This window comes from Hetaerina americana, unplaced genomic scaffold, assembly GCF_022747635.1.
Source record: "Hetaerina americana unplaced genomic scaffold, ioHetAmer1.1.p SCAF_7, whole genome shotgun sequence".
NCBI classification, from domain to species: Eukaryota; Metazoa; Arthropoda; class Insecta; order Odonata; family Calopterygidae; genus Hetaerina; species Hetaerina americana.
This window is the reverse complement of record NW_027287316.1, coordinates 39383243-39410966: the sequence shown is the minus strand read 5'-3', so window position 1 is coordinate 39410966 and position 27724 is coordinate 39383243. Positions and strand designations below refer to the sequence as shown.

Here is a 27724-nt window from a genome sequence, read left to right as displayed (position 1 = left end):
TAATTTCTCCCAATAAAATTTGGATTTCACGCCTCTTTCCTTAGATCTGGCCAAGCTTAGAGGAAGGATTTTCTGGGATCGGAAGAAGGGTTGGGAGGGAAGCCCGGCGTCGATATTAGCCTACTTTTGAAAAAAGGCGCCATGAGATCACACATTATTTAACGTCTCATCCGGCGGAAAAAGTACTCCTTTTGAAGTGCTTTCCACATGATACTCTATAAATATACATGTTCATCCATCAGTATATATCTAAAAAGAGAGTCTGCTACGTCCGGGATTCAAACCCGGGCCCTTGATTGGAGTGGACATCAAGTACACTAGCTCCCATACAAACTCCTTTGCGGTTTACCATTAATTTACACTTGTTAATTGTATTTGGTTTTCCTATTTCATTCTCTCCGTATGTTCCCTACAGTTACGTATCGTCTTCAGTGAACTATCGCGCCCGAGGATGTGTCCAGTTAAGTGGCAGTATTATAGGTATTATCAGGTATTCCAAGAGGTAATGATAATAAGGGGGTTTATCGTCGTCAGCTTGAGTTTCACTCGTCTCCGACTGCCGATGTTCCCCCAGTTTTTGAGAATAACACGATAACAGCTTCAGCGTGGGATTGCCATACGTCCTTATATCTGCCAAAGAGTTCTCAGTTTTCGGAGTAAAATTTGCTCTACGCGAGCAATTTTGATAGTAAATACAACTGCCTGGAATTAACGGATTTATATTCAAAGTTTTATAGTTTTTAATGCCATTCATATCCTTAATATTGTCAAATTTGTACAGTATTACACGTTATGAAAACTAACGTTACACATTTCAAAAGAAGTCTAGAATGCGTTATTCTATTTCTAACATCAGTTTTCTATTTTACGTAAAATAATGAACCTATTATTTTTAAATTATTTTAGAATTATGTTTTGTCAAGAAAAATAATATTTAAAGGGCAAGTAATGACAGGTCGTAACGATACATCTTACGCGTCTAAGGTTCAACGACATTTACGGTTTTCAAACCTCATTTTCTCGTTTTTCCTCCAAGTGTCCTCATTTTAGCAGATCAAAGTTCAGTATAGCACCGATATATTAGCGAAATTCTGCGGTAGATACAAATGCACTTGCACTAATCAATGCAACTGTGAGTGAAATATTTTTAACGTAATTTAACAAATGTTTCTTAAAAAAGGTATCATAGCTTGTAAATGTATTCATCATTACCGAGTCATACTCGTCCGCACTTAAATTGAAGTACTACCACCGTTGATGTTGAATCTGCTCCAATAAGTGCAACATAAATCTTACAATTCACAACCAAGTTATAGCTAGAATTGTGTTTGAATCGGCTGGAGTCGGTAGGAATACGATATTGCATTGTTTACCGAAGGTCATTTTTCCAATAAATTTTGAATTTCCCAAAAAACCCACATCTGACAGAAACAACTTAGGGTAAACCTCGGCTAAAGTGAATGCACTGGTAAATATACCGTGGTGTGAACAATAATCGGAAATTATTTTGAAAAAATATGCAATATATACTTAATTTTAATAAATAATAAATAAATATATTTTTAAACAATTGATTTGATATGTATATAATTTTCCCGTTCACTAAAAACAAAAGCAAATTTTCATACTAATGAGACCTTTCCATATCGGCTTGTTTATTTTTTCGTCTAGACTAATCTTGAGTACTTCATTAAGATGCGAGTATCTTCAACGTTTTTCTATCTATTATAGTAAAATGAGAAAACAATTCAAATTTGGTACTTAATTTAATTTATCGACACTGGTCTCAACACAGAGACGGCAACGGCAGTGTTGATATTAACACACTGAGTTAAATCTCTAATCGGAAATTGAATAGATATAATTTCAGTGTAATGGAAATCAAACATTTTTCGCAAAAAAACGCCTGAGAGACTATCCTAGGGTCGCCGTTGCTTTGATTTTAAATTCCTCAGTGCTGAGAAGGCTACTTTCAACAATGCGTATCGCAAAATGACAAAAGTATGTTTAGGGCTATTTCAGAGAAGTATTATTTCCCTTATTTCCACGGGGTACATTTTCCAAAAGTTTTCCTTTGAAAACATCCTGAAATCAAGGTACCAAAACGAAATCGAAAATAGACGACGGAGGTTCCTTTCACATATTACAATCCTTAATATCTCATTCTAATGGACTGCATTTTCCCCTCTTTGCCTCCCACCACCCCTACCACATCTGCTCTCTCATCCTTTTCCTCTACCTCCTGACAACCCTCGACCGTTCTCTTTCCACATCATCACTCTAGCACCAACGTAAATTTCCGCTATTCATCCAGCTATCATCCAACCGTCAAAAAGAAGGTTGTATTCAGGTTGGGAAGAAAATGGAGGCATAATAAGCCGAGGAAAGACCGCAGGAAATGGAAAGGAGTTCATTTTCCATCTATTTTCAATATATCTTTTAATGACGACATCCATTTTTGGCAATAATTTCCGGGAATATTTTCATGGAGACTTTTTTGTTCAAACAAAATTTGTTTGTTTGTCATAAATGTCGCGTATATTTCGCGACGCCTCATTATTAAAAGAATTCCTGTACACGTTAAATGAGGAACGCGTAGCTCTTAAAGGCCTGTTAAACTGAAATTTGGGAGATGTATAGTCCCTAATTGAAAGAAATACTGGAATACTTCCTCATTTTTTTCACGTGTACGGAAATTAATTTCATCGCAGAGTTGAAAGTTTTCATTTTTCTCCGTATTTTGCTATAAAATGAACGATGCAGCGAAAAAAGAGTGCTATGCACCACTTCCTCCAGAAAGTTCTATCTGTAATGCCTATTTATCTATTTACGTGGCAAAAATTGACTACGAAGCTCTTTCTAGCAATCTCAACAATATTAGGGCTTATTCTAAAGAGTAAATCTCCTATTAAATCTGAAAAATGCGCAATAATCAGATAATAGAAAGATAAATACATACATCCTATAAGTTAAAGACCCGGAGAGATATAAATAAGATTTGCGGACCGGGTAAAGGACCTAGGAGACCGGGTAAAATACCTAGGAGTCAAACGATCATAAGACTTGACAAGTAGAAAAAATTTAGAAACATCTGTGATGCGGCATTAAGGAAACTAGGACTCATCAAAAAACAGAGAAGAAATACTCCAATAAAACAATCGAGGGGAGGTATTACTTTGTGTTTTTTATATCTCATCTTGAGATGTGTAGATTGTTTAAGACCCTCAGGTGAGATCTCGATCATAAATCAAAAGGAAACTGATGAAATATATATATTATTTTTTTCTTTCCCGAAGTATTTGCTGAATAAATACCTCTCGAGTCAACCACCGGGGTAGATCCTTAATCTACTCGTACACCGACGTTTTGATGGCCAAATCACTCAATATCTCCAGGGTTTCTGAAGATTCAGAAGCCCTGAAGATGATATTCAACGAAATTTTGGTGGAAATAGAGAGTATAACATGGTGGAAGACCCGGAAGGAATTCATTTTAAAGGAAAATTGAATGTTTGAAGCGATCGCTATAGAAAATCCTTTTCCCTCACATAATTTGAGACCCCAACAGTAGGAAACATTATTGAGGACATATAAGTCAATTTTTACTTCATGGTTGGTGACCCAACACGCCTCACGCTCCTGCAGAAACTTGCCGGGTAAGATGTATTATAATGATGAAAACGGTTAAACGTGATACAAAGCCCATTTACGTAATTCCCAATTCTATTATTCCAGGTGAAAAATGTATATCTCAGAAGGATAACAGAAAAAGATGAAAGCAGTCTCCCTAGGCGCAGTTTTGCCGAATGTGAAATGTTGTCGATATGAGAGATGACAAATTTGTCCCTACAATCAATCTTTGAATTTCACCCACAGGTCTCTTTTTTTCTCCTCCTCAGAAAGATCTTTCATTACGAATTCTAACTGGGACGTCTACGAGCTCGTGCAGCGGATAAAACGCGCCGAAATAAGGTTTCATTTAGCCACATTAAAACTGCACCCTTTGTGGAATGACTCACTGCATTTGGAGTGTCATTTTGCCGTTTTCCCTTTAAGGCACTTCCTTCACGTGTCACCTCATTTTAGGTTAGGAAGAACGAACTTTAACCATTTACCTAGACGAACGGCTAAATCTGTAATCAGTGCCTTCAAGACATAAAGTTACTTTGAAGTTTCTTGTGTCAAAGCACATTTCATTTTTGCTGTACTAGGAGTAACTTGCCGTACGCTTAAATTTCATTTCATGCTGAGCAGTAGTAAGAGTACTTTGTCAGAACAACTTGATTGTTGATTGTAAGCATAGTGCGTTCAATTTTGTATGAATGGTAAGAGTGAGGATTGTATTTTCAGTTCAAATCGTTGTTCCTCTCATATTATTTCGATGTATTTGCTTCGTATTTCATCCATGGAAAGATAAAATGAGAAAATCCCAAGGAAATAAGCGAGTAAAATCAAAACACATGAAACAAGCATTCATAGGATCACCTTAACGCGTATCTACGACTTATTATGTAAGCCACCACGAGGGTATGTGATAGGGAGTGTTAGATCGTTATGCGGTAAGGTCTGAATATTACCTTTCCATATAATGTATTATCGGGGTGTTCGAACTATCGCATATGAATAGTTCCCTGCTGATGTGGTCACAAATTACGCAAGGAAATAAGGATTCCTTACATTCGTCTATTCAGCATTTTATTCCCTTCAACTTTTCGTCTTGTTCTCATATAACAATGCAATGAGAGTATAGGGTTATTCGTTCAGCTTCAGTTTTCAACTTAAACGAATATTACTTATAGTCTTCAAATTAAAGTTTTCGCAAAGATTAGATTTTTGATATATATTGTTTTTAATTGAACAAATTCTTCAATCAGCTTCTGATGAGGTTTTCAGTAAATACAAGAAAACTCTAAATCGTCTGAAAATACACAATAAGAAATCCTGAGAAAAATGTTTCTTGTTGAAAAATGTTGAGAAAAAATTGAGAAATGAAAAATTACGGTTTCCCTATGCGGGCCATCATTGATTTAATTTCCCTATCATCCTCCCAGGTATTCGCCATAATTTTCCTCCTCCTATCCCGTTCTTCCCCTTAATTTTTTAACATTCTCCCACCATGTTCCCCGTGTTCCTGTAGCCTTCTTTATCACTGACCTACGGTTGATTAGGTGGAGTGTATATATTTCCCCAGTTTTCCTTTGCCATTATTTTATGATGGCATCCCATAATGACTTGTGCGTGTCATTCTTTCAACGAACCTTAAATCGTAAACAATCATGTTAAGCGAAATAAACAATTGACTGAATTGTTTATAAATAATAGTCTTCTCAACGGGTAAACTTGAGTTCCGACTTATTATCCTTGTCTTTCCTCGTCTGTTGGATAAGAGGCAAGATGTAATTCTTCCTAGCTTGAAAAGGCTATAAGTTATATCTTGCGTGAGTGACATGATTTTCAGAGGAAAATATAATGTGTTCATGGTTTGTTTCTAGTTATAATAATTGTCTTTTGCTTGTGTTTTCAACAGGTCGCTCAGCGGCGGAGCGCAGTTGACACTCCAGTCGACGCTTCTGGGACCATCCAAGATGGAATACGGAAACTACAACACGCGCCCAATGGGCCAGCAGGTTTGTTATTGACATGCCTCACATATACTTCCACTTATCGACCCAGTCTAGTACCCCATGCCATCCAAATATTTCCAAAAATTATTTCGCACTAATTTACCCCGAAAAATGATCAACCGCTAGGCAGGAAATAATATATATTCCCTGCACACACCACACCTAAATCTGTATTCTATCTATCATATATATTCCCTCAGTGATTATATGTAAAATTAAGAGTTGAAGCTAGTTTACTTTCCCTTATGTAAGACGCGGTTTATTCTCGCAATTAGTACGAAAAAAACCACGCTACGTCTCAAATGGTTCATTTTAGTGTCAGTTTTAGTCTATGACTCACAAGAATCGGATGCCCTTATAAAGATGTCGGTAAATTTCCTGTTTCTCATCGAATACAAGATGGTAAGAAATGAAATAACATTGAGATAACTTAAAATAGGAAATGTTTATCAGTTTTAATAGAAGTTCGCGTTGGTCTACTCGACCAAATTGTGTAATACTACCTCAATATGTTGGCATTTTTTGGATTGTCCATGCACGTATGAAATATTAAAATACTTAATTATCATTTTCAAAATTTGTGGCTGTTGTTTTAGAGGTGTTTTTTTTCCTACAATTGAAGTATCTAAACTCATTTCAAAATATTCCGCCGATATCAGCCCTTTCAGAACACCAATTTTTCATGCAAAAGAAATTGATGCGCACGGTGAGGCAGAGCGCGGATAAATACCGCACTCTGTCTCACCGTGTTATAAATGTTAAAATGTTGAGCCTAAATGGAAGGTGAGTACCATTTATTTAAAATATGTTTGATCGGAGTTGTACTATTCAGTGCATATTGCCTGTTTGAGTTTTTGTCAAGACTATAATCAGACCCCGTTCTATACGCAAATCTTTGTTCATGCGCCCCATTCACTTGTGGTAAGCCGAAGATTACTTTTTACTGATAGAGAAGTACACAAAAAATTTAGTTCTGTCAAAAGCTGGTGAAATAATGTATACCAAATTTTTTAAACTGATTTTCAAAACCCAATATTTCTCAATGGTACTATTTATTTTAGCTTGAATTTAACAGGATTCAGGCACCGAGTCATAAGTTGTGTTTTACTATAGGTGATTTAAGAATATAAAGTGAAACTCATGTAGCGTAAAGAGAAAATGTACGAAAATTTCCACAAGTGTGATATTCAATTAAAAAATTGGCATTTTAACAGTAAACTATCAATTATGTCCAGCTTTTCTAAAAAATTGGCCGTTTTGGAGGGTGAAACTAATTTTTACGTTACACAAAGAAGTTTCATGTGTGATTAGTGTGGTTATTGACTACCTGGATATCATAAATGTAGTACTAATTTCAACTATGAAATTGAAAGAACTATGAAAAATGCGTATTCCAGCGATCCCATTACTTGTTCTGTTATTCCGATTTCACAATACAATTGCTATTGATTTTCAGAATAATCAAGCCCATTTGAACAGCATTCTTTCTAATTTCTTCACGAACAATTGCACACTCCCAAGAGATCACTTCTATATTGGTTTATCAGTTCATTAATATCTATTTTCTTTTATTAATTTTATGTTACAGAAGGCAAACATTATGTAAATATTGCTTCAAGTCCTGCAGTATAGTTTCATTGATTAAACACTGCCATGTAAATCTGTGTGTTTTCAATTCTTCCATTTTTCAACTGACAATATTGCTATGAAGTGATAGTTTTATTTTCATTTCAATAAGAATGCAATATGATACAGTGGTTCCTTACATTTTTTTCAAAGCTTCTATGATATGATAATTATTTCTCGGAAGTAATATTTAACGATATAATTTTCTTCTCCTTTGATGCATGACATGTAGAAAATCTTTTTCGGCCAGAATTTCTCCTGGGTCAGTATATAAAAACCATAGCGGGAAAAGTATTGATTCCAAGATGACGCTGACGTATTTTTCTCTGACTAATCCCTTAGAAAAATAGTGAAAAAAGCATTATAAAGAAAAGGAAGAATATTTCAAATTACTCCCAGGATTTGACGATTCATCCGAGAACACGAAGATGAAGACTTAATTATTGCACAATTTTTAGAAGAACATTTGCCGTAGTAACACGAACTTTTCCTGAATATCTGAGTGGTGCAAAAAGTCCCAGATTTCTTATCGATTCTTTAACTTTCATTTTATATTTGAAGGGATGCCCATTTTAGAGTAAAAGTATTCATCCCAGGCGCCCTAATTGAATATTAAGGCCGGCCTCGTCGCCCGTGCTCAATCAAGGAGGATCGTCCCTGGCATGCAAATAATGACGTCGAAATTTTTTTCCTTCCAGGAGCAGCCGAATTACGGGCAGCCCAATTACGGGCAGCCTAATTACGGGCAGCCAACGTACGACCAAGGTAACTACCAGCCCCAGCCGCCCATGGAGCAGCAGCCGGGGATGATGGGGGGAGGGGGCGGAATGATGAACCGAGAAGACAGCCTACAGGGCCCCTACTCCGGCCCTCAGCCCAAGGGGGGCATTAGGCCCAGGGTCGACCCTGAAGCGGCCGGAGAAGTAGACCCAGAGAAGTACCCACAGGTGAGTGCGAACTTTCAGAGAGGGAGAGAGAGAGGCCGAGTTTTTTTTTGTCTCTGTGTGAAAATTGAAGCAACTTACATGTGATTCCAACCGCTATAAATACGTCCGATTGCCTGTTTCTCATTGTCAGAGTATCTCTCCAGATAGTCACCCGGAGAGTCAACATTGCCGTTGGGTTATCTACGCGCAAGGTTTATTGCTGTAAAGTTAGTTTCCACAGAGAATAACCCCTGAACAATGCTCGGATTGAAGCGGTGCTAGCTTGAATCCAAAATAAAACCTTATTCACAGATAAAAACCTTTAAGCAGGATATGAATGAATAGGACCTGAGAAAGTCGATCAATAAAACAAATCCATCCACATCTCTTTAAACAATTTAATACGCATGTTAATTACGGTGGTTTTCCTTCAGTGATGAAAAAGATGAACTGGAAGAATGAACCTGGTCGTTCAAAACAGATGTAATAATCGTCAAGCTTAAAATTTAACATGTCATATCAAAGGATAAAAGAGAACTCTTTTCACTTTTCCATCCAATTTTACGACGAAATTAAATGTTCGCCACAAATCCCTGAAGTTACTCTATTGCTCTTTTCTCATATCGTATGTGAGTGGTGAAATATTTCCGTAGTAGAGTTTATTTTCTTGAACCATTATCAGGAATTTTTATCAAGATTAGTCCATGTCCTCCAAGTACAACCAGTAAGATAAAGAGAGACCCGCCAATGGTTTTATTAGGCTTGTTTGAATTTATGAACTGCTTTGGACACATTTTGTATACCATGATTTTAATTGGCTTTGTTCATGGCTCCATGCATTTTAATTTACATTCGCATATTAAATCATCAATAATTCATTTATATTTCACCTTTCATAAATAACGCTAAAGAGAAACGCCCTTTAAATAAAAATGTATCAAAACATGGTGATGTTGGAAATTATATAATATAAGAAACGTTTTAAAAGAATAAAATACCGCGTTCGTATTTTCTTTTACTGCTAAGCTCACTTCTTATTAACCTCGTCTAAAAAGTTCACCCATCCCAAAGAACACGCCAACCTCTTGAGTACCATATCCTTCTTAATTGGATCTTTATTTATATTGGGCCACTCATTAAAATTGTATCATTTTTTCATCAAGCGAAACGCCACAGACTTTATATGAATAGTAGGAAAAACTTAAACTTAGTAATTTCATCTCCTCCGGCCAATTTATAAGTGGCTCAATGAACAAATTTATTGAAAAATAACCATAAATATGAACTATGAGGCCTTTTTTACTAAAAATTGAATAATTTCTTATTGACAGGGATTAACGCATCACCGCTGTTGTGCTAGGCACCGATACTTCATTCACCTATACCTAGAATTGGTCTAATTTTCTGAACGTCTTATTCTAGCGTATCTCAATTTTGTCCCCTCACTATAATACACAATTAATATTCGTAACCTTAAATTACTCATGCTTTTAGCATATGGTTCGCATTTTGAGATTTCAGATCCTAAAATGTAAATTCTTAATGTACCGTTATTACAAGTATGTATTGTATGTACCAGACTGTATAAAGTAACAACAGACATTGTTTTTTCAAATGTAAATCGTTAAAGGTCAACGAGAGTATCCCAATAAAATGATTGGTTTTTAGCCATTATTATTTCTCAAAGATCTAGGTGAACGAAAACTAAAAAATATCCTTTATCTGCGAATTTTAATTGGACAAAAAGGTTTTTGATAAATCAACTTCATGCATGTACTCTCATTCTGAATTCTATTTTTTTGTGTACATATGAACTAATAATTTAATTAAATTTAACTACTGTGAAGTGGAAGAATATCAGTTACAGTTCTTAAGAAATTTTATGTTTAATGTAATTTTTGTGTATTTAAATGTCATTCCACAGTGCACTAGAAAAGTGACACATTGAAAACTCTACCATCTACCCTATTGTTGTTATTTATATTTTCCAAAGGTTGCCACAAAATTATTCAACTCATTCCCACGACGAGCATCTATGGGCACCTCATGTGTTTGAGTTAACATGTACATTATTAACCTAAAGCGTTATATTCTGAACAAGGCTGAGTAAACTGTTTCAACGTGATCAAGATTTTAAAGGCTTACAAAAATAGCACGAGTATTTCAACTTCGGAGCCCTGGATCATCTATTGTCTCTCCCCACTTTAGATTGGATATCTGAACAGAGATGTAATTAACGGCTAGCCCAGCATAAGTCAGAGTGAGCCAATTATTTATAGGTTATTCAAATCATACCCCAAAAAGATTAGAATGAATATTCAATTTTAACCTTTGTGGGTCTTAATGCAGTGATTTTTCTTTGGAAATATCCCTCTCTTAGAATATCAGTACTTGGATTTGAATTTATTTGCATGAGCACAATTTCCAGGAAAATGGCTATTAATTTCCAGTTAGCATATTCATTTAGAAAATCGTTTGCTCAATAAACTTAGGTTATTCGACCATTGTATACCAGAGGTATGCTATTTTGGTTTGGCATAACGTGCATTTACCTACTCAAAAAATTATTGCGTTGGCAGTACCAAAAACTTAGCTGTGCGTCAATTCTATGCTCTATATTTTTTATCTCAGGGAAAGTTTTTTTTCTTTTATGCTATAGCTCTTGTTTTTTTTTGTAAATAAAACGTTTATGGTGTTACATATTTCAGTTTTGGCATAACTGAACAAATTATTTTTCCTCCTTATCGATATGTTCTTATTAATATACAGGTTGTTACCTGTAAGTTGGTTGAACGTTACTACGGACGGGTCTTGTGTCCTTATGAGTTTTGTACCTTACTAGTAAATTATACCAAATGTTACATAAACTATGTAATTTAAATTATATATCAATAAATGTCAGTTTTTTACAGTATGTTAAGGAGATAATTGGGGTAATAGATTATCTTTTACCGACTAAAATCCAATCTACAACCCTTTTAAATTTCATATTATGTTAATTATATTTTTATATAGGTAACCTAAAGAATTATTTGCAAAGAAGACAATAGCTTTAATTAACCTTTTGTAAAGAAAGAGACAAAATTTTATTTAAACTTGAAATTTAGTTTTGATATACATCAAAACTGTATTTGAGGCGACAGAACATGGGTAAATTTGAAGCATTTGAGGCGTGAACTGAACGTTCACAATTACGTGGAACTGAAAATATTTTTTCCATGCCGTAATTTTAGTCATCCAAACTCGGATATTTTAATCTTTATAATTTTCATGTCTCTGTATGAAACTTGAATATTTTAAGTGAAACTCTTGTTTTTAAAACTCTCGAAACAGTATATAAAGTTACGTTAGAAGGCCAATCAGGAAAAATTAAAGTTAACGCCTGAGTAGCTTTTGTTTCTATGGATTTGCTATAATCTTATAACTGGCGCAATGTTCTGTACACCTCTTTTATTTCTAATATGAATATAATTTAAAATTATTTTAGAAATAAAATTCCAGAGAAAATTATAGTAAATTAGCTTCTCGTAAAATTCATGTATCGCAGTAAATTATTAATGGTAGTAGTAGTACTAGCTAGGTAGAAGTAGTAGCTTATCAGAGCTCGTCACATAATGATCTTTTTGATACATTTATTTCCTTTCTCAGGTAAATTCAAAACAAGTTCAAAACAAATTGGTAATTCATTTAGGATACTAGTTGCTTAAATGGAAACTGTGAAGTATTTTGTTAATAATAAAAGGTACAACGGGTCAGATGTGTTTATAATCTCTGAAACTCGATTCAACGCCTCCTGTCCATCTCTTAAAATAAGGTCTAGGCTTCCCTCAATACCTAATCTTCGAAATACATGTGAAGAAGATTACCCTAATCCCCGAGTAGTTAGGGCAGCTTCCTCCAACTTGCTCTTTTTTATTGAAGATGATGATACGAATGTAATTGATTTTATATCACACAACTTATTGCTGATCGCCGGCAGTCGTTTCCACCCAATGACTGAAAACTGTTCGTCTGATATCATCCTATAAAGCAGCCGAAGGGGTTGTTTTTCAGGATATTAGTTTATGTCATTAAATGTCGTGGGAGGGGGTTATAGATATATCCCGGTGCTTAGCCCCTGGGTACATGAAAACTACATTGATCGATATACTTCCTCTTATTCCCAGCCGTATACTAGCCTTACGAATAAGGACATTTTATTTATATGAAAATCTGAAGAATATTTTTGACAACTGCACTAAGCTATTTAAGTTCCGTCATTGAACCTTCTATGTCCACCTTTTACAGCCGAAGGAAAGTACGCACAAGATACGAGGTCGCACAGATGTCCTCGAGTTGCTCTGCGGCGGAGCCGTGGACCCGGAGCTGCTCACTGCCAAGACGTTCTACTTTTTCTTCTATTCGGCCTTCGGCTCCCTCTTCCCTCTCATGGCCGTCTACTTCAAGCAGATGGGCATGAACCCGGGGCAATGCGGAATGCTGATCGGCTCCCGGCCTTTCGTCGAGTTCCTCTCCGCACCCTTCTGGGGGTCCCTCGCCGACAGGTGAGCTGTGCGCACCGAGGGTAGAGTGAGTCTTCGAATCGATTGGTGACTATCGATCCATTAATCGATTTCTTGGAGCCATTTTATTTCCATATTGGCTTACGGAACCTCTGCATTTTTTTCCTAATTTTTTTAATCAATTCATTTTAAAGGGTTTTTTTGACAAGTTGAATGTAGATATGTACTCCAAACATTCCATATACGTTATTTTTGCTTCAATAACAATCATATTTTTAGCTCGAATTCGTATTTGAGACCTTGGATGGAAATTTTGATCGTTTTTTGTCTACTTGTTGGGAACTATATCATTCTAAAGGATATAGCATGACGAATACTCAAATCTTTACGATTAATGTACCAATTGAAGACATTACGTATTTTTTGTTTAATTACTGGCAACTAAATTGAATATTCCCGGTATTTTTGAGCTTATTCCTAGTTTTTTGAGTCTTATAATAATATCGTTTCTTGACTGTAAAAGGTGAAAAAATATATTATCTTACTGTTGTAACGCTAAAGACACACTTAAATAAACACTATACAGGCTCATAACTATCATTGGAAGGGCCTTCAGATAAAAAATGCATACAACAGAATGAAATAATATGAGAAAAATATAGGAAAAGATAAATTTAATTTGAAAAAATATAGGAAATGAGAAATATTTTGATTAACAGGCGTATAAAAAATCAAGAACGTAGACATCATTTTATTGACAAAATGGTGAGTTTTAATGCTATTACGCAAAGTATAAGCCATTAGAAAAATCGCAGAAGTCATTAGCGTTAAAAATAAACTATGATAAGTACTGATGTGGCACGAACAAAAAACTTTTAAGTTGTTTTTCCTATCGTTTAAGTCTAATAATATCCATACCATAAAACACATGCTGATGTGTGAATAATAGGAAGAATTAAGTTAAAACTTAAAATTTTAGTCCCTTCGCCTACACATCACCGGTAGCATGGGGATAGTAACTTTCCACATGCATTGAAATTATTATTTGCAAACAACTTCGATGAATTAGAACGAGATGACTTAACATTGGATGAAATACAAAATATTCTTAGAACAAATATTTTAATTTTAAACAATTAGTTAAAATTAATATTTAAACTGTCATTAGACAAACAATGTTTTGGCGAAATTTTTAAAAACTAATCAACGTGTTTTCAAAAAAAAAATGTGACTAATTATTTATATCTCCTGCAAATAAGTTCAAAAATTAAAAAGGTTAAATATATAAGTTTTTATTTATTAATCTTTTGCGATGTATAAATATGTGCATATATTAAAAACAGAAATTACGGTGATATTCGTGTATATTCAAGGAATATTTACTAACGATTTTTAATAGTTCCATAACTAATTGAGACGATGCTAATTTTTAGTTTTAAAATATTTTTTTCTGAATAATATCAACATCATTATATTTCAAAGTGCTTTTCTATTGTTTTCTGCAAATTTAATGCAAGCACTAATGTTCAAGTGGCAAGAAGGAATGATATTTTCTAAAAATATATTTGTGTCATTGATATGACCTTATGATTTATAACGTATGTCAAATGAGCTAAATATTTTAATGAACTTATGTTCATCTTTTCTTTATTTGTATTCATCCTAGAATAATTTTACCAGAAATCTCATGCACTAAATTACTTTTGTGCTGCTGATTGCTGTCATATATTTTTTTTTGAGGACTTGTCAAGGCTTTTTGATCAATTTATTCCTACAAATTTGCAACAAATAGCGGTTTTGGGAGCCATTAAGGGGTGGTGAATCAACCAGGTTATCGTAAATAACATGAGTATGATATTTTTATAACCACTGTTTCAAAGGGAAAAGTTATAAATTCTGTTTATAAGTATCTACTTTGGAACTATCAAGGCATGTTTCCAGAAAATCCCATGTTCAGGAAAACCTGTATTAGTAGCAAAGATAAACCCCAACTGTGAAAAGAGTAACAAACAAGGGTTAATCATTTTGAAATTTCCTTGGATTTTCGATAAGTACCAAGTCAAATGGTTGTCTCGAACACCCTTGACGTGCATCCGAAATGCAGTACTGGAGGCAACACTGAGTTTGAGTTTTAACTTTCAAAGAGCCCCCTCCCCATCTAGTATCGGATTCACTCAATCGGATCCAATTGCGGAAGTACTTAAAGTATTTGAAAACGTAAGACGATAAAAGTATTGTGTATCTCAGTCATGGAAATTGGAAAAGCAGAATCGTCCATCAACGCACATCTGGTCAAAATGACTATTTCATCCTTCAGCATATGCAATTAGCAGCACTTAAAGATATGCAGGTTGCATAATCCGTAGGATGATCCCCCTCCCGTTGGATTAATTTCTTCTTATGTTCGAAAAAAATTACTTGGACAAGTACACCCGAACAAATCCAATGAATGCTCATAGACCCACTCGTCTTGTTAATAAATTTCATATAAAAATGAATTAAACAGGGAATAATACATTAAAACGCACAAATCAACTCAACGCAACATTGTTAAAGCGATGTAATTAATTCAACTCGTTTCCAAACTATTGATAATCAAGCTTTCCAATGAAACAGGAACGGTTCTACTATCTTAAATTAAGTACCATGTGAAAGACAATTAATTATCAGTGTACTTTTTTACCGAGAGGGACGTTAACCCGTGGATTCTTGAGTTTTTTTACCAAAAAGAGATTAGTGAAGTCCATGAAGCTTTACGTGTGGAAGGATAAGGTTCGTTCTATCCTTCATCCAATTCCACCGTCCAATTCCATCCAATATAAGTCAGCCTGTAGTTTTTTCCTTCAGTGAAAAAGGTTGAGCGCAGAGTGTGATATTCATGTACTCCATGCTGATGAGATATAGTTTGTTTCCGTGACCCTCCCTAGGCTTTCCGGTTATTTATTATTTTCGTTAATGTCACAGTTACATAAGATGATATTTACACACATGCTGGTGGATCTGACTCTCTCGAACGATATTTTTTATATCCGTTCTTTATCAATAGATGATGAAATAGCCTAGTAAGTCCGTGGATATGATACTCTTGAACGATATATTATGATGGAATAGCCTAGTAAGACCGTGGGCCTATTTGCGGTTCGGAGGGAATCGCATTCCGCGAAATGATTTTGTACGTGCTCTCAATTAAAATGGAAGTGATGTAATTATTTTAGATTCCAGAACTCAATTTTTCATTGAAAAAAGGCCAAAGGAAAGGGAAATTGAACAACTCATCTTGAAGATTTCAATTTTGAGCGCTGTAGAACTTGACAGATCAGTTTCTCCTACCGTAAAGCTACGAGTACCGTTTAATTATTCTTTTTGTATATTAGCGGTTCATCTACATCTACATCAATACCCTGCGAGCCACCAAAAAGGTGTGTGGCAGGGGGTGCAGCACCAGGAGGAAAGGGTAAGGGATGAGGGGGTTAGGGTTTTTCAAATGGATGGGGAAAGGTAAGGGGAACCTGTAAAAAAAATATATAAATATAATCGTATAACCATGCGCAGTCGCTACCTTGTAGGTTAATACTTATTATTCGAGCCGGCTCCTGGGGGATTTCGATTACAAGCATTCTGGTCTCTTATTGTGCTTGGAAAAAATGACCATTTAAACCTGTCAGTCTTGCAGTCTATCTCTGTAATCTTATATTTGTGATCCCTCCGCCCGTAAAAGGTGGGGGTCGTATTATGTTCTTGATGTCATCGAAAAATGATCTAACTTTAAATGTTTTTAATTAGTTTAATCTATATTGTAAACGCCGCTGTTTAAGGGAATCCCAGCGTGGTAGTCAAATAAGTTGAGCACTGGGTTGACGACCAGTGGCCCAATTTCCATTCCGCATACGCGCTCTCAGCTTTGCCTAAGCTGCGTTATTTTTCTGGGGACAAGTCTTCCCGGTAAACCGCATGCGGCTCAGAGAAAATAGCTAGTTCCTCTACACTGATATATGAATTTCAAACGCCGTACAGAGCTTATTAATTGGTGAACGTTGCTAATCAAACCAATCTTCGCGGTGATTGCCGTCATGGTAGAATCTAAAATTATCTTTTGGCCAGCAGATGGAGAAACTGAGGGTTGTATGGCACAAAATATGGGCTTTATTGGGGTAATTGGTTTTATTTCATCAAACTCTTGACTCGAACATTTTGTAATGTCTTAATCGTCCAGCATTACTGCGTCACTTATAGCCGCTGCCACCTCTTATACTAAATTTCAGTGTTCCCTATTTTTTCCAAAGACAAAGATCTAAAAGTCATTATTCTAGCAAACAATAAAGGGAATGCGGTCGAATTTGATGTTGATGTCGACCTTATCGTCATTCGAAGAGGAAAAATATTAAAGGACTCGGTAAAACAGTCGGTGATAGGGTCAAAATCCCATCGTCTGTTCACCTCTCCAGCGCAGGGCAACTAAACTATCATTCGCCCTTCCACCAGGACGCAGAAAGGCAAGCTACTCTTGCTGGCCTCCCTCTCCTGCTGGATCCTCTTCACCGTTCCCTTGGGCTTCATCCAGCCACCGGCCACCTCGTGCATCCTGCGCCACAACCAAACTGAATACGTCCTGAGAACACCCGGAGCAGAGGATGAGGCGCGCTACCTGCACAAGAGGAGCGTGGACGAGCAGGAGGCAGCGGAGGAGGAAGAAGACGAGGAGGTGGAGGTGGTCATGGAGGCCAGGGGGCCGGATGTCCGGGGTGGTGCGGAGCCGGGAATGGCCATGCTCCCGCCACTGTACGACTCTGAAGCCAAGGGGGTGAGCGCCCCTCCCCATTATTTCTTCTTTTAGATTTACAAGGGTTCCCAAGAATTACCGAATATTTTTCAACATCTCAGCATTCATTAATTTGCCACTTAACTTTTCACGAGCTATGCTGGGTGCTTCATTGGGATTTTTTATTATTATCTTTGTTCAATGCATACACTTGTTACTTTGAACATCGATACATAAAATAAATTAAAAGATTTTATTTATTTTTGGTGGATGTACAACTACCCTCTTGAGAAAGAAGTATAGGAAAGAGTAAAAGAAGCTCCATTTGTATTCTTACGTGATTAAATGGTAGTTTTGCATCCAACGGGAATTTTTAAAAAGCTGGAGACTACACAAATGAAAAAAACGACTCTCTTTTTAAATATTAAATATATTTGTGATCTCTGCCACCATCAATGTTATGCTAGGTGTCGATAGAAAGATTATGGAAGGAGAAGAAGGAAAATTGGTTGTTTTTAACTAAACACTTATATCAAGGTCACTACACGTATGCACTCTCTTGGAATATAATTCGATTAGTATTTTTATGTTTAAAACCGTGTCTTTGGTAGGTATGAGATGCACACACACATATGTGTATATATAAATGTATGTATGTGTATTATATATATATATATATATATATATATATATATATATATATATATATATATATATATATATACTATTATTGCTCTCTTCTTCAAATTTGAACTGGTGTCAGTTGCTCCCTTCCATTTTATCAGGATCTTGGAATTAATATTTCCAGATGGAATTTTATGTAAACATACATACATATATATACATGTACATATAGTGTAGGCTTACAAAATAGGCTATAGAAGAATTTGAGAAACAAAAATAATTCCATCTGGAATTTTTAATTCCAAGATCCTGATAAAATGGAAGAGAGCAACTGACACCAGTTAAAATTTGAAGAAGAGAGCAACAATAGTTAGAGGCCTATGGTGATTAAGTAAAGGTGACGTGACATATATTCAACGAAGCGAATAATAAGGACACTTCCTGATGATGTGCCTAGTATTTGACGCGAAAGCTAACAAAATAATTCATAGAGACAAGCCGAAAAATGTTATAATGACCCCATTATTTATTCAACCTAAAACTTTTTCTTCCACGGACCTTCACTCCGATACCTATCCGATCCTTTAGAGTTTCCAAATTGAGTAATACCCCCATCCCAGTGTCTCCACCTGATATAGAAATCATTTCTATTTCGGAATATGTTTTCGGTAGAACAAACATCAAGTTAAATTTGTCAATACAGTACTGCATCCTCAAGGGAAAATAACGTATACACCCGGTGAAGAATCTCCTCATATTATCACTAATCTCATCAACAATAGTGTTAATTTTCAAAATGTAAATGAATGTTGAGAAAAAATTAGTGAAACTTTTATATGGATCGTGGTTTTGTAAGACGCGGAAACTTGGTTATTGAAGCAAGATGATAGGTGAAGATTGAAGGCTTTTGAGATGCGGATAATGATGGAAAAGGTACAATGGAAAGGAAAATACACAAAGTAGCTCTAGGCATGGTCAGGGATGAGAGAGAATTGTCGGGAAAAATCTCATGAAAATTAGGCATAAAGGTGGACTAAGAGCATTTGGATATTATTGTATTACGTTCCTATCATCGCAAATGTAAATCCACAGTCTCGGTCTCGACCATTTCTCTCTGAGATAAAATGGTGAGATAATGAATGTACTAGCGCCCCATCACGAAGGTCCGGGTTTGTATCCCGGGGATAATAGGTTTTATTTTTGGTGGCCCAATCTCTAAATGGCCTGATATGTGGAGATCACTTCAAGAGAAGTACACCGTCCGTCGTATAGGACGTTAAATTTGTGATCATTTGGCGCTTTTCGTTAAGAGTAGCCTTATGCCCACGCAGGGTTTCCCTCTACCCTTCTTTCATTCCATGAAAATCCTACAAATACCACCAAAATACCAATCCATTCCTAATGTCACAAATGGCCTTTGATGTCAGTTGCCTCCCCTAATATTTAAGATCAGCCATCTCTCATATTATTGAATCTTGATTTAACATCAGTTTGATCGCTTACACTGATATTCCTTTTCTCTCTGAATCTACTCAGGGCATTTTTACCTGCGAAATTATTTACTGGAAAATCTGCTTCCACCCGTATACGTTTAAAATTTCATCATTGTTGCTGAAAATTTCATATTATTGTACTACTTCATCTAATTCATTTGGAACATCTTGATCTCAAAAGCCAACACAAACAAGAAACACAATAACTACTTTATCACATCGTAGGAGAAATTTTTAGAAGGATAGGCTGAATATCCTTTTGTTAGTTTGGTGATTAATTTTTAATGTTATATTTTCTATAACGCTACCACGAATATGGAAATTTTAAAAAATATAGAGTCATATTTCGTACAAAAACTGTATATTTAGTATTCATACTTTTTATTTTACATCTGAAACGTATGCACAAATCTGTATAAATATATCTCAAATAAGATGAGCTCAAGTGTTTGAGTTCGCTAAGAAGTAGAAGTCACTCGTCTGTTCATAAGGCACTTTGATAACTGGGGTCATTTTGCACCGTTTTAAGTAGGTTGGATCGAAGATACGCGACTCAATATGTCGCCTTTGTTCATGAATTAATGAATAAATGTAAAAAGAAATGTAATATCAAGCCCATTCGTGCGTAGTTTTTGGACGGAGATTATGTTAGTGTACAGTTAAAGCACTCTGAGGCTCTTGGTATTTTTTTAAACACGCCCTAAAACTTATTTCTGAGGTGCTAATTTTTGAAAATTTTCCTATTAGTCAATTATAAATTTGCATATGATATCAGTTTTTCGTGAAAACTATATGCATTTCTGTGCATCATTCTTTTGGTGGGTGCCATCTTTTGCCACAAGAAAATGTGTTACGTACATCTTGGATCTTCGATGCCAATTTTCATGAAAACTAAGACCAAAAGATCCTGTTTTATAACCATCATTTGATACAGTGCACATAGGGCTAAAAATTAGCATTCATTCCCCCTCCTCGTCATACAAATATCAGCCAAAAAAACATTTTCCCTAAAAATTAATCTTTTCCTATTGTTATGCCATCGGCGATTAGAGGTTGCGCTTTGTCTTGGCCAGGCTCCTCACGAGTCCACTCGTGGTCCGGAAGCCTCGGTGCATTCTGTCATGGGTGAAGGTCCCCTCCCCCCCAACCTTCAGGGGAGAGGGCATCACCCATCGAGGGCAGCAGAGGGCGAAGGAGAAGCCATCATGGAGGCTTTGGTGAGTTTTGGAATGAGCATCCAGGGTGAGACAGGATAGTCAAGACATGAGCATGATGGATGCTTATCTAAGTTCATTTATGTAGAGCCGAGAAAATTTGTCACCCATTCCTGGAACTTTAAATCCAAAACATTAATTCATAATAAACTCCTAAAGAATTTTATTATAATGTAATTTGAGGTATTAGAAAGCTCGAATGTTCAACTTGTTCACTTAATCACGACAGATTCATCGAAGAATGCTTGACACATAACCAAACCTTTCACTGACCACCATAAATTCATGAATAGCATAAAAGAAAAGACATTCAGTTTTTCTTTCAAAATTACAGAATGTAGCTGGACTCTTTAAAGTGAATTATCAAACCACATTAATGACTGAACTGTGAAATCTTTAAAGTGATAGTATTAAATTATGTAATTAAATATTCTAGTTAAACTGTTTTCTCCGCATTACGGTACAATTATTTATTGAGTTCTCGCTGTATATTTTATGGATTTCATGCTATGTAATTGCACGCTTAAGCTTGAATGAATTTTTTCTAAGCATGGAAATGTTTGACTTGAAAATATAGCATCTTATATATTATTAGGAAACATTATGAATATTTAAGAATAAAATATATCATCATTGTTATTATTATATAACCACTTAAGAATAAAATAAACTAGTGCAACTTTTATTAAAGGGTCCAGCTTCATAAGTGTAAAAAATCAATGTTTCAGAAAAGTTCTATAGACGTCAAATGTTGACTTGGATAAGAAAATAAATTAGAAATAAAGAATACTCTAAATTACTGAATTCATTATGTACCTTTAAATAAACAACTAAAAACTTTTAAGAAATATGCATGTTCCAAACTTAATTAAGCATCCTGTTATTGATGTTATCTCACTTTAAAAGCATGACAATTCAAAATTAGCATGCAGAAACTATGTTTGGCAATACAACTCTCTATCTGGCAGGAAAATTATAACAAAACTTTAAAATAAAAGTGTAATTTTATCTTTTTAAATCCCCTAAAGTGGCATTTATTTTTCTCAAAATTCTCATCACTTTCTATTCGTAAATGGGAATTATAATAGGAACATATTATCAATTAAGCATTAACAGTACTCAAATTCCTAAATGTTCTCTACGACTCCAATTTTATAATATTTTAAACAGTAGGGAATTAGGTTAAAATTTAATCCATTTTCATTGATAGAGTTTATTTAGAATTCAACTCGTACAGACAAATCCTATAGGTTGGCAACGCACTTCTATTTCCAGCAAAGGCGAGTTGTTCAGGAAATCTTCCCGACCGTCAGAGGTCATTCGTGTTCCACAGGGTATTTGAAGTGTTTGTCTACAGCACTCCACCTTAACGTTTTCATTATCTTTTCTTTGTTCTGTCATGGTCCTTAGCATGTTTCATGTGTGTGTGCAAGTCCTTGGATTTGATTCGATGCTCGTCCTCTCGCATGCTTCTCGCACTTTATTTCAAACTCTTTGAATTTACTATGGAATACCATTCTTGGTGAGCCTTCGTGCTGGTCGGAAACTAGTTGATTTCTATCTTGCAACCACCCGCTGGGACTCATCAGACGGAAGTAAACGAGGAAATGCCAAGCATCTCATCCCCAGTGGCACCAGGTGGCTCCCACGCATACCTCCACCCTGCTTTGACCTCCGGTTCCTTACATCCGACATCTACCACTAAGGAATCTTCTTTACTGCACCGCTCATCTCTTGCCTCCCTTCATCGCAATGACCCTGCTCCTCCGACCGAGGACTTAGTCGATGAGGAAAAGGGGGGCTCGTCGACTCCAATGGGGGCGGGGATGCACCCTCCGCTGGTGGCCGCAAAGTTAGAAGGAGGAGAGTCAGTCGAAGTTTCCAATCATCCTAAGGCACGTACAAGAACTTGCAAACTGCTGAAATTTTTACTTTTTTCTTGGTCCATTTTTATCCTCTGGCAGCACTGACTTTCCCAATGCATGGATTGTGTGAGGAGGCGATTTAGAGAACAGAGAAATGTCCGTCCATAACATCAGAAAGTACAACGTACTTTTCCACAGAATTTTACCATTTGGTACAATTCGTAAATAGAAAAAGGATGTAGGGGTTGAAATAGACACACATTTGTATGAATGTGTGCATATATATATATATGTATGTATATTTGTATATATATATATATATATATATACTATATATATATATATATATATATATATATATATATATATATATATCAATGTGTGTGTGTGGGTTTCGGTAGTCCAGGGGGTAGAGCGTTGGACTACTGACCGGCTCCATCCTAGCTATGGGATTTTTCAGGTACCAGATCTTCCTGGGAAACCATAGCCGGCACAGGGAAAGGAACTGGCCCCCCTACCCTGATGTGTGAACTTCACACGCCATCGGGCTTAGGGCTGGGTGAAGTCTACCATCACCTACCAAACCGACCTTCGGGTTGCATTGAATTTAGCCCTTCAGGTATAAATTCACTATCGCCGTTATATTCTTGCAAGTGCTTGACGAAATACGAAGTAACAGCTGAAATTTTTCAAACATCTGAGATTTTCCCGGTGTGTCGATCGATAATTCTGTGCACTTCACTGCATCATTTAATTTTAGTGCCTATATAACTTGCTTACAGACTTTTCTTTTGGGTGTTTTTCTTCACAAAGACATTAAGAGAGGGGTCAGGGGAGTGTAAAATTCTGCTTGTAAGATGTTCGCTTGGCTAATTCGATATTTAATATAATATATCGAGAATTAATGAAAGTGAACTACGCTAAAAGTCGTTTTATTAATTTATTTTGAGGAAATAAATTTCTTTTATGGCTATTTTCGTATGTTTTATCATTGTTAATTTATCGACTTAGCTAAGTGGGTGGTAAAAATATAATGGTATCCAGCCAGCTTCATGCTGAAGTTTTTCGGGTGAAATTCTAAGAAAAATCATACTGTTCCTTCTGTTATTTTGGATATATGCAACTCTCTCAAAGTGAAGCCTGGACCCATTGAATTGAGCCAGGAAGTGTTTTATTATAGTAGATATATTATAGAGTGTTATTTATAGTAGATATTTAATTTTTCCACAATATTTTCTTAATGTAAATAGTGTGCCTGAAATTTTTTTCTGGCAGAGATATATGTGTGAATGGAAATTACCATTGCAAGAACAATTATATTCCATTATTCATAACTTTTTGAAGTTATTTTCTAACACAGTATTAATCACATGTATTTTTCGCCAATACAAAAATAAGAATATAATGAAATGAAATCTATGCTACTAGAGCATCACCAAAGTTTTTTGCGCCATTTCCAATCATCAGTCTGCGCACAGCACTAGAGAAAGCAATTCTTGATTTATTACCGGAAATGAGATTAAAATATGACGGAAATCCATTATTGCTTTTGGGAAAAAAATGCAGATGACTCATCTTCTAGATAGACTAAAGAAGTGTATCTTAATATCATTTTCTGTTGTTGAATAAAATGTGGTAACAAGACACAATAAAGAGACCATTGCACACTATTTTATTTTAGAAAAACGTTTCCACAGCTGTCAGCCACTGTTTTAATTATTGTGTCCCCTAATGAGCTATTGGCAATTCATTTTATTTTCCATGCTGTTCCTTTAAAATGTTTTTTTCACACCAGGAAATCTTAGCCAATAGAGTAAAATTAATTAGCATTCAATGACACGTCTTTCACATGCCAATGTAAAAGCGATAATTTAAGACCCTAATTAATTCTTCTAACCCTTTCTCTCCTAAAACAAAATGTAGGTGACTCCTGACAAAGAAGATTTAAAACAAACTCCCACAGTAGTTATTAATTCAGGAAGCCCAACACAAGGCAAAGTGATTGAAATGGCACCAGCAGCATTAGTCTCAGATCCAACAGGTCCAGAGAAAGATGGAAATACGCATGGATGGTCGACCTCAAGTGGTGAGTGTAAAAAATAGTTATTCTTCAATCAAATGTTTTAAGATTTGCACTTTTTTTTAATTACTCTAGCATACCTCATTTTTGGAACCTATAGAGCATACCAAATTGTTTTTCAAGAAACATAGACTTCCAAGTTGACCATTTTTAATACAAATGGGAAAGAAAGACATCTAAATTTAAAGTAAAAATTAACAGTTAGCATCCTGTTTACTATAATCCCTTTTTCCTTTGGATTTAATTAGTTAGAACACTACTGTGACAAGTGAAGAAAAAAGCATAGTTTCTGATATTTTTAGATGAACCAAGAATATTTTTGAGATATTACGCATTGAAAACAAAGTTTGCGGAATATACCCTTCATGTCAGTTTTCTGAGATATGTATGGCATAAGCAGGATCAGTATGTGAATCCTTCGCCTTAAAAAAACTGTTAAATTTGGTCACATATGTACATAAAAGATTAAATTTTGTAACACAATGAGACATAGGTTTGCTAGACACTTAATCAAGCAAAATTATAGGGGAATAATCATCTTGGCTATTATAAGTCCCAGCTGATCCAACCTCCACACGAAAAAAGTAGGCATTACAAATTATATTATGACAATATGTCTTGCAGCCAGTATACCATGATAGCATATAATTCAAGGTAAGGATAAATTCAAACAAATACAATTCAGGTGTTATCTGCTTTATGAACAACCTGCCTGGTGAATTTTCAGATGTACTAACGTTTACTAAACATAAGACATAAAGTAAATTACATAAAGGCGTGACATCGAGTTATCAGCACTGCAGGAAACGGATTTACTGTATTAATAACTTTTTGTCACTGGAATTTCTTGACTTCAAGTTAAGGTTCCTAACTCAAAGTCAAGAAATTCCAATTTATATATCATACCCTGATCCCTTTTAAGTGCGTGTGCAAGGTAACACACGTGCTTATATGTGTTGAGATGAATAAATTCACTGAGTAGACCACTCTATGTTTAGTTTCATTGGCTTTTCCTCATCGTTTATCAGCTGCCTTCTTGATTCTAAATTATTTAGGTGCAATCTGTGAGATTTTTGTGTGCATGGAGAACATATTTTGAAGCATTAATATGAATGTTCTATTTTCACTGCAGACTACATTAATGAAACCTGAATGTACAATTGGATTTTGTGAATCATTAGCTTCTTGGGGCATCACAGTCAGTCGACAGTCTATGACTCTATACACAAAGGGTAACACGGTATAATAATATACTTTGATCTAAAAACGCTTCATAGGATTTCTGATGACATGGGGTGGATATTGCGGATCAAAGAGAAAAAGGACATTAGCTATCCATTCAATAGAAATCTCTTTTATAAGGGTTTGGGGAAAAGTAACAATTCTCACTGTAGCCTAATAGCCAACCATTGAGGTATGTATTTCAGATTATAAACAAGTCAACTGATTCTCCCTGTGACCTTCTTACAGGTGTGGCTGCTCCAACACCGGAAGGAACACCAAATGAATATACTTCCCCATCAGTCCGAGTGAAGAGATCAATGCGTGGGAGAGGTCTCCCTGGGCAGTCTCCAATCCCTGTTGCTTATGCATCCAACTATGACCCCGGAGTGCATTCAGATTGGCTATCGCCCATCTTCTCTCCAATCGTGTACCGAGCAGCTGACATACAAAAAGCCTTCTTCCTCCTCCTGCTCCTCGTCATCATTGGAGAATTTTTCTCAGCTCCGGCCGTTCCTCTTGCTGATGCCGCCGTTCTTTCACTTTTAGGTAAAATATGGAATCCCGAGTGGATTTTGGTTTGGGAAATTTTATTTCCAGTCAATATGCAGATCATCCAGCTGGTTGTCATGAAAAACAATGACGACACAATGCTTGCATGACATACAGGGGTTTAACAGTTCTCCTAACTTGTTAGGTCATATTCCCTCACTCGCTCTCACTCTAATCACTTGTAAATTATTTTTACCTTTCATATAAATAATTATATTTTCACTCGCCAATTATCATTTCATAAAGATTAACAAATTTTGCTAAGAATGTAGATTCAACCCTTCTATTTTGTTTTGAATTATTTGAAGGTAGATTATTACACGGCTTGTAACCCAGAAGACAGCCTCTAGTTTCAGGACAAAATCATGTACATATTATTAACCTATCATTTTGATTATGTCTGATGCGGTTGTAGCTTGTGATGAAGAGCTCATTTCTTTTTTCTTCTATGATTCTATAAAACTCTAAAAATATATCAGAACTTTATGCACTTATTATATAATTTTAACAATTTCTAATTTCATTTTCCAATCCATTATAGGAGAAGCAGAAGCTGATCGTTATGGGCATCAACGAATGTTTGGATCTTTGGGTTGGGGTCTTGCCATGTTCTTTGTTGGAATTGCCCTCGATCATGCAACATCCTTCCCAGAGCACCCCTGTGGAGGTCCTGGAGAGAAAGAACGCAACTATACTATTTGTTTTGCCACCTTCTCCGTTCTCATGGGTTGTGCACTAATGACTGCTACACAGCTGAACTTCAAATATGATGGTGAGTGCTTCCTGGTCAAATAAATTATGTACTTATGTATGTCATTAAGTCTCAATTAATACTTGGACAAGACAAAGTAAGTTTTAAGCTCCAAAATAGTGCCTGCAATATTTTCCTATGTGGTGTCAACCCACAAACCAAATGCATTTATAGTGAACACTCATAAATTGACATATTAAATCTTACTCCTCCCCACTGGAATCATATGTCTAATTGTATAATTTTTTCTAATTGATATTTGAATTAATTTATTATTTGAACGAAGTACACAAGGCCATATATCTGTTCCATTGGCTTCCTTCATTTACCAACCATCCTATCATTAAATCATTTCTGATAAACTGCTTGTTCCGCATTAATTAGATTATTACCAGCTTGGTTATTAGACTGCAAAATTGAGAAAACAGGCTTACCAGTGAGAGCCTGAAATAAGCACTCAGAGTCTTAATCACTCACAAATCCAAAAT

General features: G+C 35.7%; 1 protein-coding gene across 3 annotated transcripts in view; it reads left to right on the top strand.

Annotated features, from left to right (window-relative positions):
• The window catches only part of jef (major facilitator superfamily domain-containing protein 6 jef), a 127613-nt gene that overhangs the window by 86939 nt on the left and 12950 nt on the right, over positions 1–27724 (top strand). The window contains exons 2-10 of one of the 3 annotated variants that reach the window (XM_071595811.1): positions 5527–5626; positions 7948–8196; positions 12463–12719; positions 17160–17478; positions 20627–20770; positions 22357–22662; positions 24556–24718; positions 26183–26482; positions 27027–27257. In XM_071595811.1, the coding sequence (XP_071451912.1) occupies positions 5585–5626; positions 7948–8196; positions 12463–12719; positions 17160–17478; positions 20627–20770; positions 22357–22662; positions 24556–24718; positions 26183–26482; positions 27027–27257 (2011 nt within the window). In that variant the 5' untranslated portion in view covers positions 5527–5584. The remainder of the gene's footprint in view (positions 1–5526; positions 5627–7947; positions 8197–12462; positions 12720–17159; positions 17479–20626; positions 20771–22356; positions 22663–24555; positions 24719–26182; positions 26483–27026; positions 27258–27724) is intronic. The other 2 variants (XM_071595812.1, XM_071595813.1) reach the window with 2 other exon arrangements.